General features: G+C 49.9%; 1 protein-coding gene across 3 annotated transcripts in view; it reads left to right on the forward strand.

The window, feature by feature from the left end:
- MRPL11 (mitochondrial ribosomal protein L11) overlaps nucleotides 1-14,285 on the forward strand; it is a 100,168-nt gene extending 85,883 nt beyond the window's left edge. For all 3 annotated transcript variants that reach the window (XM_078610172.1, XM_078610171.1, XM_078610173.1), the window contains exons 3-6: nucleotides 62-157; nucleotides 10,817-10,910; nucleotides 12,144-12,303; nucleotides 13,003-14,285. In XM_078610172.1, coding sequence (XP_078466298.1) covers nucleotides 62-157; nucleotides 10,817-10,910; nucleotides 12,144-12,303; nucleotides 13,003-13,120 — 468 coding nt within the window. In that variant the 3' untranslated portion in view covers nucleotides 13,121-14,285. The remainder of the gene's footprint in view (nucleotides 1-61; nucleotides 158-10,816; nucleotides 10,911-12,143; nucleotides 12,304-13,002) is intronic.
- The last annotated feature ends 1,080 nt before the right edge of the window (nucleotides 14,286-15,365 follow it).

The raw sequence follows: 15,365 nt of genomic DNA on the forward strand, positions 1-15,365 counted from the left end.
TCCCTGTGTGTGTGACTGCGCATGTGTGTACAACTGCGCTTCTCTGTGTGCATCTTTGCAGAGAGGCATCGCCATTGGCCCGTTCTGCAAGAACTTCAACGAAGCAACCAAGGACATCAAGGAGGGAATTCCCCTGCCCATCCGCATCCACATCAAGGTGACGCACCGTCTTCACCATCATCGGCATCATCATCGCTCTCATCATCATCATCATTGCTGTGTCATCATCATCGTCATCCCTGTCATCATCGCGAGCATTATCACCATCACTATCATCATTGCTCCCATCATCATTCTCATTATCACCATCATCAGTAACATCGTCATCATCTTCGCTAATATCATCACCATACATTACATAATGAGCCTACGTGTTAAACTGACCAGCATTAAAATCATTATCATCGACATCGCTGCACTACTAACTCACCTCTTTGAAGACGACGTTTAGTGGGTCTCGTACATTTTTACATAAAACTTCCCAAACACGCTGCGCTACGAAGATGGCCAGAAGATGGAAGCACAGCAAGTTGCTTACACGAACCAGGCTGTGCAGGCCCTGTGAATGTCACTTCCAAGATTTCTGAGCAAGGTTTATTTTGCGGTCACGCCAGAAAAATAGCTCATTCTTAAACACGTTCTTGTTAGTTTTCATGCTCCGCTAGAAACACCTCTACGTCTGTGCTCTCCAGTTGCCCGCGTGAAAAGTGTTTTTGCCCAGTCGTGGCCCAGTTCTCTCAAACATTAAATAATCTAAATTGGTGGGGCACACTTCTCCACGCACCTCCGATTAGCGCGGTTGGCTACATACGGTGCGAAAGAAGTTCGACGTACATACGATACGGAAATAAAAGGCTTTGTTGACTAAATAGACCGAATTTATGAAATGTAATTACTGCTTTGATTATTATTTATTATTAATCACCATTATCACCATCATATCAAGTCATAATTTTTATTTCGCGATTTTGACAGAGATGGCATCACCCCGGTTACTGTGGTCACTGTCATCGTATAATTTACGATTTTGCCGCACCCGATTCAAATCTTTTTCTTAAAGTGCATCGTGACATTCGGGTGAGCGAGCTGTCCAGTAATCGGTTGCCACCAATTTGTCTGTGGGTTGAAACGGGTTTTCCGATACGCAGCACACAGTCGTCTGCTCTTGCGAGTTACATCACAGGGTCGCTCACATCTCCTTCATAATAATAACTCACTCAGCTCTCGATCATCCGTGGTAGTGGTGGGATGGGTGGCCCCGATATTACAACAACAACAAAAACACGGATAATACAAAATTCGAATTAGACTATAACCCCATTTTTATTGTTGCCCTAAGATGCAGAATGTGCTGTTTGTCTTGATTGCTGCTTGAAGTAAATGGTTTACTTGGCGTCGTGCTTGCGGTCACGCGGGCAATGTGATTCGCTTAACCATCGACGAGTGAGGAGCAGCTGACAATTAAAACGGCAGTCGCATGTAAAAGGTGCGAATGAGCGCGCGGTTAATCCGCAGTTTAACACGTGGGCTTTCGCAACCAATATCCCTAATATAGTTTTTTTTTTGTTAGATCTGGCTGTCGCCTGATGAAGCTAGTTGTAATGACTGTGGAAACGTCGTACTCGGATTGTAAATGTTGTGGATTTGCTCTCCAACACATCGGTGTGCTGTACTAGTAACAAATTGACCACGTTCTCTTTACGTGATAAACTTTACTAATTGGCTGTTCCGAATGGTGGCGGGTTTAACGACACATTTATATTTACGCGATCTAACCCAAAAAACCTATATTATGGTTAATCCGCAACCTGGATAATCTGCCCTCGGATAAAGCGAGAGTTCCCTGTACGGCTTAGCAATAATCAATATTATTATAATCACGTTAACAACGCCCCCAGGGAATTCCTGCTCCGGGGTGCTCTGGCGGTGGTCGAACCGGCGAACCGCAACTGCCCTGGTGGCGGCCGCATGGCAGCGATTGCGCTTCGACTGCCAGCGCTGTAAGACGGGAGGCCAAGCTGCCGCTTATAAATCAGACGCTTAGGAAATGAGTCGTTAGACCGATAACCACGGGGGCGAGGAGCTGGCTTTGGGAGGGGGAGGGAGAGTGGGGAATGGGGAGGAGGGGGGAGGGGGAGATCGGTCGAGGAGGGAGAACAAGGAGGGAACACGGATGCATGAATGCAAATCTGTTGTTCCTGCACGCGCATCACAATTCATTATCATCATCATTGCCATCATCAGCCACCATCAGCCTCGATCAACCCACTGCTGGGTGCTGGCTTCCGCCATCTCTCACGGTCCCGCAGTGTAGTAGTTCACCTAGCGCCTGCGCACAAGCTGATTTCATCACTCCATCTCCGAGGTGGTCCTTCTCTCGGGTGTGTCCACTGCTTTGGCTCTCGCTCCGCCTTTAGCAACGGTCCTGGAGTCGCACACATCAAGCTGCGTTGTCTCGCCATATTCCAGGCATGTCCCCGACTGGACATCTGTGAAAAAGAGCTTCATTCCTCCAATATAAATGAATTTTCTTCTGATTCTGATCTGATTCCCAACAGCGGATATTTCCAGTTGGCTGACGGACCTGTTGTATGTTACTATTTTTGCTGCAAACTTTTCAGCCATCTGCTCTGTAAAGTGTTTTTTTTTATTCATTCATTCCCATTGGATTGCATCGAAGACTGCGGTAAAGCAACTCTGGGGTGATTAATGCGTTTCTCCATTTCGTGTTAATATACTTTTTGTGTTTCGCCAGTCCAGCCCACGGAAGACATAATTTGATGTCGCTCCCAATGTCCTTGGAGAGAAGCCCGTCACTCTCTCCGACTCCCCTTGCCGTACGCAATGTCGAGATCGCTAACGTCACAATGTACGCCAGTGGGCGCACCGATTTTAGACCGACTCTAAGCAGCAGCTTCAAATGCTTGGAGGAATGAAACGATTACATCGATTGTCACCACCACTGTCAATAATAATAATGCGTTAACTGGCATAGCAATGGATCGTGCATTGAAATTGGGGCGCGGGGGGGAGGGAAGGTTCAAATTGCAAGCCCGAGAACACATTTTCTCAAAGCACACACGGCGGTGTTCATGAAAGTGGCGAGGATATAGCAGGAGACGGCGATGCCACACAAACATTTCGAATGCACATTAAGCTGCAAAACAAGTCGGGAAAGAATGAGAAACGTCATTGGGAAATGCAGCACAGACATAACGACGTCAATGAGCAGACGATACATCTTGACTTGTCTATCTTGCCACGTCGTAAACAAAACAATATTCGTGAAAAAAATTATCACCAACACAGCCTTATGGGATTGAATGTTAGCAACCTTGAGCAAACTCTGGACCGGGTTCAATATTCAGTCTCTCGGGCTTGCTTGATGCACTGCCCGTGAACTACCGATCAGACAGGTGAGGACCCTCTCTCTTCACGCGTCTTTACGCGATGGGGGTTCCTAGTTCGACGGAATATTGTACCGTGATGCACAGCTCGAAACAACTGACGAAAATTAAAGTTTTTGTTCCAGTTGCACCGCCTTCTTGGAGTGCAATAAATTCCAGTAGCATTGTTTCAAGACAAGCAAAGCTCTGGACCCCGTTTGAACATACAGTGTTGCAGATATGATTGAATGCATCACAGCGAAAAGAATGGGAGCATGAAGGCAGCACAAAGTAGGCCTGAGGGAGAAATACTGAGCCATAACTCACGACGGAGACGGGCTCTAAAATGAGTGTAGGAATTGTATGCAGATCTACACAGCAAACAAAATCCATTTATCCCAGCCATCGGACCATCTCTCAGATGTAGAGGAGGAGGTTCCAGACGTCTCACGTTTGATAAAGTCGACTCTGCCCCTCGCAACCTGCACACACCACGGTCCATGCTCGAGCTAATGGTAAAATATTTTTACACCGCGGTGAATGGAGACCTGGGAGGGGGTGGTGGGGGAGGCGGCGCACGGCGGTTGAGTAAGTGTCCATGCACCGGCACGGGGACGTAGCGAGGTTATTTTGTCACTGCGGATGCCAAGAAGCGCTGCGGGCATTGGGGCGTGGGACGGGGCGGTTGCCGCGGGCAGTTGGTGCATTGGTGATTGGTGTGGTGTGGAGAGGTTGGTGGGTGGGTGAATATTGTGGGTTGGGTGAGTGATTGGGGTGGGTGAGCGAGTGGGGTGGGTGAGCAAGTGGAGCGGTAGTGTGGTGGTTAGCGCACTGCGCTACAAATCTGGTGACCCGAGTTCGATTCCCATTCACAGCCAACACCAGTGGCAATTATCTGGTTGACTCAGCCTCAAATGAGTACCGAGTGCATTGTGTAAACACCACCACTGGGGAAACAATGTAGTGAGTGAGTGAGTAGGGTGGGTGGGTGGGTGAGTGGGGTAGATGGATGGCTGTTAGGGACGGGGGCGTTCAGGCACTGGCGGTGGGAGGAGGGGTTGGGGGGGATCACAGAGACAATACCATTTGCTCCGCATTGTCCCCAGCTGATCCCCGTGACGCCCCCCGCCCGCCCCCTCCCGAAGACGCCGGCGGGCGCGAGACGCCCCCCCCCCCCCCCGTTATTTGCAGTGCGCACACACGCGGATTCGCTAAAATGTCATCATCGGTCACGGCGAGAGAGCCGCCAGGAGGGAGGGAGGGAGGGACGCGGAGAATAATCCTGACGGTAACAACCCACGACCGCCACTCCAAGCCATCATTATTACCGTGCGTGTGCTTCAGTGGCGCTAGTTCCTCCCGCGTGAATGTGGAATTTCCTATTACGCCTGTCAATTTCAGGAGTTTGCGTTGTTGATAACGGAATGCCAAACCCCCCCCCACCCCCGCAATAAAAAAATACGTATCGGTTTTTGCCGCAGTCCTAACGACGAAAATAAAAGTCCAGCTCTGTGCCGCGTGCCCTCTGCGTCAGTCGGGAACGCACACCGTGGCCACCTCTGAGGCACGTCGCCGGCGCCTTACGGTAGAAGTCGCAACCGGGTACCCGATACCCGTACCCTACCCGATACCCGGCTACCTGTACCCGGCCAGGTACGGGTAGCCGTTTGCGACCCTGGTGCAGCCGGTTATGGGTACGGGTAGGCCGTGAGTCACTGGTGAGTAACCGTTTGTCACTGATTTCGGGTAGGGTACGGGTAGGGAACGGGAACCCGTACCTGGCCGGGTACGAGTACCCATTTGCGACCCTGGTGCGGCCGGGTACGGGTAAGGAATCAAAACCCGTTTGCGACCTCTGCCTTACGGTGGCCACCGCTGACCAATCGCACCCGCACTGGCGCCGCGCTGTTGGAACGTTCGCGCGTGCCAATCGGTTTGATGGCTACTAAAGTATGAACTGGATTCGGTCATCGATTCCACGACTTTTGGAATCGATATTTGGTTCTTAAAAAGAAAAAAGAAATTATTATTGATTAACAACTCCTGGTTTCCATCGCTGGCTGAGGCTCTTTTGTTTGAGCGCCGAGATGGTTTGACATTCGCCGGTATTGAATTATTAAATGCCTTTATAATTAATTCTATATACCAAATGAAAGGACGCAGTACTTTATTTATTCATATTACGGCCCATGTTGATGACCAGTCTGTTGCGCAAGTGAGGCTTAGGACATGATTATTTAATAACAATTAAAATAATTTACAGCTCGTTTGTCAACCCATTGCTGGAAGAAGGCCTCTCAGTGACCGGTCTGTCATGGAGAATATTTGACCATACTTCACCAGGCTGGTCTGTGCACGTTGGTGGCTTTTTGGGAAGGGGGATGGGGGGGGCAGGGGGTTGGTGGGGGGTGGAGGAGCAGAGCCGTTTGAGATATTACTCGACCTAGACGCGATTATTGCTGTTGGAGTCTTATGCAATCATCTTCAAACCACAGCATCGCCGCCACTTGCTGCACTCCCTGTGTCCTCTTTAACCGTGAGCACCGCCCCACGGCTACAAAACCCATCATCATCATCATCGTCGTCATCATCCCGACAATCAAGCGAGTGTGCTGCACGCTCTGCCTACCAGCGGTGTCGCGAAGCCTGTGGCCTCAAGTGTGAGGAGTTGTGCCACAAGTACATGATTTTGTGTGTGTTTAGTTTTGTTGTCCTTCCGCCGCACCTCTAATTAGCACGGTTGGCTATGTACTGTGCGAACGAAGTTCAACATACCTACTTATTTAAAGCTTTCTCAATTTTACAGCAATAATGATTTGCAAGGGAGCGAAGCGGTGGTGCGGTGGTCAGCACACTGTACTGTGAACCGCACAATCTGCGTTCAATTTTGGGCCACGGGTAACATCAGTGGCTGACCTGGTCTGGGACCACCCCTCGGGTTCCCCTTCACCAACACGGTACCTACGACTAACGCAGCATGGAGAGGCCTTCATCCAGCAGTGGAGTGACAAAGGGCTGATGTATTACTTATTACATTTTTTACAGGTGTTTGAAATCATCTTGTTTGTACATTAACTGGGAAAAAAATGGAAAAAAATCTGACAACATCTGAGAAATCTGTACAAAATTCATTCTCGCCAAACAACGGGGTCCAGTGCCCTCCCCGTGTCTCCTCGGCGAGAGATTCAATTTGTTGAATGACAACAAGAGGTTAGAGGAGCGAGACAAAAGAGTGATTTCGTGCAGGGATTAAGCCTTTGAGGAATCGATTATGATGATCATCATCATGAACCAAGTTCACTGCACGTTGAGGGGATCATGTAGAGAAATAACTCTGACTCATCAAGGCCACGTGTGGCTCTCTCTGTGTTATCGATCGCCGCGCTCATTTGGCCATGCCCACGTCCAATGCTCAAATGATTGTCACTGCGCACACGCCATCATTCTACAATCATAAAACGTTGTGTTGCAAGGTGCACGACACCTGTCGTATTAAATAAAATGTTACAAATTGCGTCGCTGTTTTTTTTTTTCTAGGCGGTGGTAAGGCTATTACGGTAAAAATAATACGAATAATGTTTGAAATAAATAATTTAAAGCATCCCCTGCTTATACATAGTGAATGAAAGGCTCGACGCTCAACACGTATCATGCTCTGAATGCGTAAAACTGGGTCGACTGGTGCCCTTTGTTCTTTATTTCATATTACATATTTTCTATTCTCCCCCCCCCCTGCCAAATCTGGATCCGGCATCACATCACAAGATGGAGAATCCATGCAGATCTCACGGAAGCGCAAAAACAGTGGCAAACGCAGCTACCCGGCAGTAGCCACGTTCGCCACTCGTTGCAGAGGGTTCACGGTAGGGCAGGGGTCGGGAACCTTTTTGACTGAGAGAGCCATAAAAGCCAAATATTTCTAAATATATTTCATTGAGAGCCATATAGTATTTTTAACGTATAATAAATTAAATGTCTTACTTTTAATGCGACTTCTGGTGCTGCATGGTTTTGATGATGGCCTTGTAGTCTGGTTCATACGTGGTGAGGTTGAGCTTCATGCAGGCGTGACCTGTGAAATTTATCTTCAAAACTAATTTTTGTTTACTTTAAAATGACACGGTATTATTAAGCAATATCACAAGTATTTTAAAATCAGTTCCAAACTGATTTTTTTTAAAAAAATGTTTCAACTCAAAATTGTTTGGGAGCCATATGCCGTCACTGGAAGAGCCATATATGGCTCGCGAGCCATAGGTTCCCGACCGCTGCGGTAGGGGGTGGGGGAAGCACTTTCCTACCCAGCCTGCTACTCAGAGTAATACTCATCATATGACAGTCAAACCAATATAATTAGTTTTCAGAGATGGAATTTTGCCAGATCAAAGCCTAACACGGACAGTAAGTGGCCGGACGTGTACGTCAGTGCGTTGCTGCGTGCTTGGCGATGTTGGATGTTGCAGGGTTTGTCGATCATGCGTGGGTCGTTGCGTGTTGGAGACTCCAGATCTGCTCATCTGTAGGGTTGCTAGGAGATGGCAGCACAGCAAGTGCACTTCTAATTTCTCGTAGAACCACTAAAAACTATTTTGTATTATACTAGGTAAAGCCCACTAAGCTATATAGCTATTTTAATTTTGGAGCTTTCGTGACTGCAGGAATTATTCTTTGGTTTTTCCGGTAAAGTCACGTATAAAGATAAAATAATAATTATCTAATTTAGAGATAAAATAATAATTATCTAATGTATTATTTTATCTTTATACATGACTTTACCGAAAAAACCAAAGAACTATATAACGTCGTGATTTTTGTTTTTATTTTATTTTACTTTCTACGTGACTTTACCGAAAAAACCTAAGAAGATGATTCCTTGCAGTCACGAAAGCTTCAAATCTAGAACTATATAGCTATTTTTTTTAGAAGCGACCTGGCCACAAATGATAGGTCAATGAAGCGGCTTATGTCGAAATTTATCGCAGCCAAATACTCTAAACGCATGTTTCAAAATGTGGAGGGAAAATCCGGAGGGCCTGAGGAAAAATCCACACGACCACCGGCAGAACACGCAAACTCCAAATACGCAGGCGTCAGGGTCGGGATTGAACCCACGACTTCCTGTATACCAGGCGAGGTAGTTAACATCTCGTCACCGTGGTGGCAGAATTTTGAGTGCTGTCTCTTCATATGTGTGATTTTGCTCGGGTACTCCCACGATTTCCCCCCTGCACGCACATAATGCGCATGACACGAAATGGGCCAAACGCGAATACAGGGCCCTCCTGAAAGTGAGCCTTGAGACTCGGGTGAGGCTTCCCTGCAATTAATGAATGAGCGAGTACTATTGTTGTTGTGCGCGTTATCCATTCATCGATTTTAAATCGATGCGTGTACAATGTGTGCGTATCAAATTGTGCATCTAGGAATCTGTCAGTTACGATCCATTAAGATTATATGCCAAAGTCATGTCGAGGCAAATTGGAATGAATAATCTTAATTTGGAGCTTTCGTGACTGCAGGAATTACTCTTTGGTTCTTTCTGTAAAGTCACGTATGAAGGTAAAATATTCAATTAAATAATAGCATACGACGTTTCGATTGCAACACAAGCAATCATCATCAGAGATTAAACTGTTTTTGAATGGAAGGAATAAGGCAAAACAAATGAGATGGAACCTAGGACGTGATGTGACCCCAAATTGTGAGAATGCGTTGTACTGTACTGTGGTGGTGTGGGTGGAGGTGGGAAGGAGTGTATTGCTCCGTGCCTAATCATCAGGGGTGTATCGATGCATTTGATTAATCAGTCCGTTGCCGTTTTCAAGGCTCGCAGTGCGTGCATCAAGTTGTGTGTGCACGAATCAATGTTTGTTTGATGCAAATGAAATGCTAATGTTTCATTTTGGCCAATGGAGCAAACAAAACTGGACGAACAGCACAGAAATTACGAGAAACGACACAGAAGAAAAAGACGGTGAAAACGCAACAAAAAAACGGATTGATTGTTGAATCGAATCGCAGCCCTGGATTGTGTAAATTCATCGAATTTGCCCGGGGTTGAATTGTTACACCTCGGGTCTTCGCTTGAAACGTTATTTGAGATTACCACTGGGGTGGAGCCGGGTGACCTGGGTTCAATGCCAGGGCATGTCTCACGTCAGTGGCGAGTGATGTCTGCACAGACCCTGGCCGCTGTTTTCCTTCATCAATCCGCACTGACCAGCATGGCGAAGTACGGTCAAACAACCCTCGTGGTAGAGTTAGCTAATACGTTTATTTTCAATGAACACCAATACACGTATCTGTATGCTGTGCAGAAACCCCCTCGTCGTCCTCTCCGCGCCCCCACCTCATTTTCCTCGTCCTCCCCTGCCACCTCGTGCGTACGTGCATAAATATTTCCCGTGATAAAAAAATAGAATAGCTGAACACGGTGTCGCTGATAGATTTCCGCTCTCGAGATTGTGCCGTAATTGCTTTTCACCCTCTATTCCCACGCACGATTGTGTCGTGCAATGGCGAAAAAGTCCAACAAAATGTTTCTTTCTTTATTCCTCATTTCTTCAGCAGTGCCCGCTGCGCTATCTTCCATGGACATTCTTCTTTGTATCTTTTTCACAAAGCTGCCGAGAGATTAAACTCTTTTTGAATTGCTTCGCGCGGTCAGGTTGTATTATAAGTGGATCACGGCACTTCACGCGATGATCCCAATAATCTCCCCGTTCAATTTCTACCGACGCACAACATCGGTGGCGAGCGATATCCGAACCTGTGCCTGGTGGCCTTCCCTAATCTGTCTCAACCTTCCAACGAGTCCTTTCCACACGGTATAAGGCTGCTGTGTGCGTGTGTCCCACACTCGCTAGCCGACGGCACTGGCCCAATCGGTCCGTTTGGCCACAGTAATCGCTGGCGCCTTGAGATTGATCCCGACGACCAGGGCGTGCGCATCACTTAAGCCCGTGTCATTTACACTGCGCCATGCAGCCCAGAGCAGCCACGCTTCGCGCTCACGCTCATAACCGTGAACGCATCGCTCCGATCCCCAACGTCCCCTCCGTTGCCTCCGCATCGAATTGGGGATTAGCTCAGAGATGGCTCGCACAAGTGTTTTAGAATCCTTCACGGGCCTGCTTTCACCTGCCTCTGTCTTCCCCTGCCCTTGCATAATTCGCTTTTGTCGGCGATTTCAAGGTGTTGGGACAACTCCCAAGTGTTGCCATCTCACGCGGTGCTCACAAGGAGGAGAATTGCTCTTAGCGCACGGACTAGATCCGTTCGCGTTGGATCATCTTCACGAGAGTTATTGGCGTCCCCAGAGTTGACGCGTCAACTCGCGTCAACTCTTGTCGGACGAAGTTGGAAAGCGTTAGGAACTGGCCGTGGTTTGTAAAATTTGTTTATCTCCCCCCCCGGCCCCTCCTGTGTAGCCTGATCGCACGTACGACCTGGAGCTTCGGCAGCCGACAACGTCTTACTTCCTCAAGGCAGCCGCCGGGATCAAGAAGGGAGCGCGACAGACGGGTGAGGGGACCTGAAGTGGGGGTGGGGGGGGTCAGACAAATAGGGGTCACGACCTGTCTCGTCGTGTCGAGTATAGGGCCACGTCGCGATGAATGCGCCCAATGTCGTCGGATCTCGGAAGCTGAAGCAAGGGCCGAGTCTGCCTCGTACCTGGACGGGCGCCCATCAGCAGGGGTCAACCCCCCCCCCCCCCCGAGGCTGCATTGGGGCTACTCGTGTCACCCCGTGATTTTGCTCGGTTTGGGGTTTTCTCCAGGGCCTCCGGTTTCCACCCACATGAAGCAAAGTGCCAATGCAGGTCCTTCATGAAAATGATTCCTGAGACTCGGAGAGGCTTTTTGTTACTAACAAATGACACGACGATTATTAAATGTGTTTATCATTGAGGTTATTATTGTCATGTTGTAAAGGCCTGGGCGTCCCTTGCGTTCTTTTTACGATGAACAATGCATTTTGGATTTACACAGCTACTAAGAGCGGCTGCATCTCAAGACGCTGCAGAGAAGAAGTTGGCACCGTTAATTTTTATAGGGGTAGTCACTCATGGATCTTTACGGGATTTAACAACACACGAAGGTGTGCTGCTCACATACAGCAGGAAGGCACAACTTCTCCCATCATGCCTTGTATACATGTAACGTGAGCGCCACGTTGCTTGGACAATGCTCGCAGCCTTATCTTCATCTCTGTGTGTGTCTGTGAGTTCCTGTGTGAGTCCGCATAATGCAATGTGGATTTGTATGGCATCGTCTCGGTGAAACTGCATCTCGAAACGCGGTACTGAAACACGGCACGTGTTTATAGACCGGCTCTCACCGGGTCCTGTGTCTGGGCTCATGGCGCTCTCTGCTGGTCACATGGTGAATAGAAGACCGTGTTAATGTTTCAGTAACCCTGGATAACAACACGGAGTCTCGTGCCCTCTTTACACCAAGGGGTTCCCCACTCACTCACTTACCCACATCTACCCAGGGCTTCATTTCTGACAAAATTATTTTTCTTGCTCGCAAATAGGCCGGAGTAGGCACGTGAACTACCAGTAGCCACATCCATCGCAAGTATACAGGATGTGGTGTGCCGGGCACGGCAATATTTTTCCTAGGATGCCGACTCCACTAAAACTGAGCCCCCCCGCCCCTACCCACCAGTATCTCCTTACCCCCCCCCCAACACGCCATGCTCACCCCCACTCACCCCCTGCGTCTCTGTCGTGGTCACCTCCTCCTCGCCCAGGCCACGAGGTGGCCGGGAAACTGACGCTGAAGCACATCTACGAGATCGCGTGCATCAAGGCGAAGGACGAGCCGTTCCGAGTGCGCGACACCTCTGTGCTCAACGTGTGCAAGTCGCTCATCGGCACGGCTCGCTCGCTCGGCCTGCAGGTCGTCCCCTTGTGAGTCGTCGCTCGCCCTGGCTCGCCAAGGGCTCAAGGAAGGGCTCATGGCTCACTCAAGGCTCATTCTTGGCTCTCAGCTCTCGACTCACTTAGGAGTCAATCGTGGCTCACTTTGTAACTCACAGCTCGCTCACTGCTCACTGATGAATCATTCATGTCTCGCTTAGGGCTTACTCATGGCTCGTTTAGAGATCACTCACGGCTCACTCAGGGCTCACCTTTCGTCTCGCAGCTCACTCAGGGCTTACTCATGGCTCACTCGCAGCTCATTCATGGCTCACGGCTCACGGCTCACGACTCGCTTAGGACTCACAGCTCATTCACGGTTCACTCGTGGCTCACTCAAGACTTAAACAAGGCTCACTCACACCTTGCGGCTCACAGCTCACTCATGGCTCACGGTTTATGGCTCACTCACAGCTCGCTCACAGCTCACTCACAGCTCACTAACGGTTCACTCAGGACACACTTAAGGCTCACGCGGCTTACTCACTGCTCTCTTGGCTCACTCACGGCTCATGGCTCACTAAGGGCTCACTAACTGGAGGCCCTCGTGAATATCGCACAGGGAACCCCACAGAAGGTGTGCATCGGCACGCACGTACGTACATGCGTGCGCGTGTATCTGTTTGTGCATTTGTGCATGTGCAAATGCGTATGTGTGTGGCGTGCGTTGTGTTCGTGCGCTGTGAGCAGCCTCTCTGCTGAAGAGTACCGCGTGTTCCTGGAGGAGCGAGAAGTGTTCATCAAGAAGAGGGAGGAGGAGGACCAGGCGGCAGCTGCTGAGGCTCTGCAGAACTTGCGCAAAAAGTAGTCCCATGTGGACACGAACTGACGAGATCCCACCCAATCCAACCTAAACTGACTTTATCAATGTTCCGAACTGACCCTACCTGACCTGATCTTTGAGGCATCCTTCGACTGACCTGATTTAAACTGACCTTAGCTGACCTTAGCTAACCTCAGCTGAATCCACCAGACCTGTGCTGACACTGACCTGATACAAAGACACCTAGAGCTGACCTTTCACTCCCTGACCTGTGTCCTGACCTGACTTTCCTCCAACCTGACCTGACCCAAATAAACCTGGACTAAACTCGAACCAGGACAAAGTCATTTTCCCGACCTCAACCAAGTTACGCCCGACCGGAAGCCGCCCGCGGACCTGGCCTAACCCACCTCGCCTAGCAGGGGGCCGCGTTGCGTTCGGTGGGAATGGGTGCCGTGGCGTTTCTGCTCAGCGTTGTCGCTCCGTGCTTCCTGCAATCGTCGTCGTCCTCACTACGGATGTAGAATCACTCCTGCCCCCCCCCTCGTCTGAAGGCCCCGCCCCCCCATGGTATGTTGGTCGTGGGAGTTTGTTCGACCGTGCTTCTTCACTTTCGTTAGTGCGGGTTGTTGGGGGGGGGGGGCCCAGGAGCGATTCAGATATCGCTCGCAGCCAGCGCACTGCCGTCCGCCCCCACCACTGCCCCCTCCACAGTCCCCCCAGTGGATGTTGCAGCCGCGTGTGTGTGCGTGCGTGTGTGTGTGCGTGTGTGTGTGCGTTATCAGCGGTAGTGTAGCGGTCAGCGCGCCACGCTACGAACCCTGGCGACTCGAATTCGATTCCCGCTCACGGACAACACCGGTGGCGATTATCTAAACCGGTCCTGGGCATCCCCTAGGTCGAACTCGGCATCAAATGAGTACCTGGTGCAGTGTGTATACATCGCCACTGGGGAGACAAAGGCGGCCGGGCGTGGTACTGGCCACCCACCCCTTCGTGTGCCCTGCCTGTCTTCATAGGTACTACACGTCAACAGCGCTTGCCCCAACAGTCTGTTAAGACTACACGGGGGATCTTTGTCTATCAGCGCCCAGGTCATCTTGTACGTAAGCAGTTGCGCTCCCGCGGTGGCGGAGTTGGTCGTGACGTTTTGAAGCGGATGTGAACGTTCATCGCAAAACCCAGAACAAATAAACGTATTAGACGCCTACGCACGGCGGTGGGCGGGTGGCTCCGGGTGGGCGGCACCGCGGGCAGCTGACGCCGAGCCGGCACTGCTGGGGGCATGGGGTCAAAGCCAGGTGCTCTCGTCGCCCGATCACGACACTTGGTCGTCAAGCGGAGTAGCGAGTTGATGAGGGTCCTCAACTTGGTCACCACAAATGACCACACACACACACAATAATCAAGTGTGAGTTTTTCACTTCATTTGGCAAACTTTCAGCGCTGAGAATTCGACATGTTGGTTTTATTTACACGAAGCACTGTTTGCAGAGCATGCAAATGTGAGTGAAGGCCTGCGTAGTACGAGTAAAGAGGCCAACTTAATGGAATTTAGTAATTATGTGACATCAACGTTCAAGAGCCGCTGTTCGACACGAGGTGATATAGTGCTTGCTTGCTTACTGCCAAAGTTCTATATATAATTGTCTTCGACTCATGGCATGACACAAATGGCACAAGTGAAATAAACTGGTGAAAAAACTTAATCAAAACAAGAAAATTGACGAATGGAACGGCACAGGGAATTGCAGGAATGTTGGGACGGGGCTTAAGAGGAGTGGCGCGGACTTCACCCACCTCTCACACAGCCGCAACACCACTCGTGTCACACCCCCGTTACATCGGAAAAAAAAGATCCCCCCCCCCCCGTATAACCGTAACAGACTGTTGGGGCAGTGCTGTTAGCGAGCACCTGTGAAGGGCCTGCACGGCAACATGAGGTTGGTGGGTGGCAGCATCACACGAGGTTTTCATTTTAAGGCCGAGTCGACCTTGGAGAGGCCCAAGACCGGTTCAGGTATTCGCCACCCTTATTGGTCGTGAGCAGGAATCGGTCGTCACCCACACATTACCCCCACCCGCCCCACTCACATCAATCACCCCCACCACATCACACATTCACCAGCCATTACTCACTCCCCCAAGCCACACACTCGCATCACCCACCTCACTCACCCTCACCATACGCTCACCAGCCCATCCCACTCACCTCTCTCACCCTCACCACACCACACTTTCACCAGCTCACATCACTCATCTCTCACCACATCACACATTACTCACCTCT

Source organism: Lampetra planeri, chromosome 33, assembly GCF_965212315.1.
Source record: "Lampetra planeri chromosome 33, kcLamPlan1.2.h2, whole genome shotgun sequence".
Taxonomy (NCBI): domain Eukaryota; kingdom Metazoa; phylum Chordata; class Hyperoartia; order Petromyzontiformes; family Petromyzontidae; genus Lampetra; species Lampetra planeri.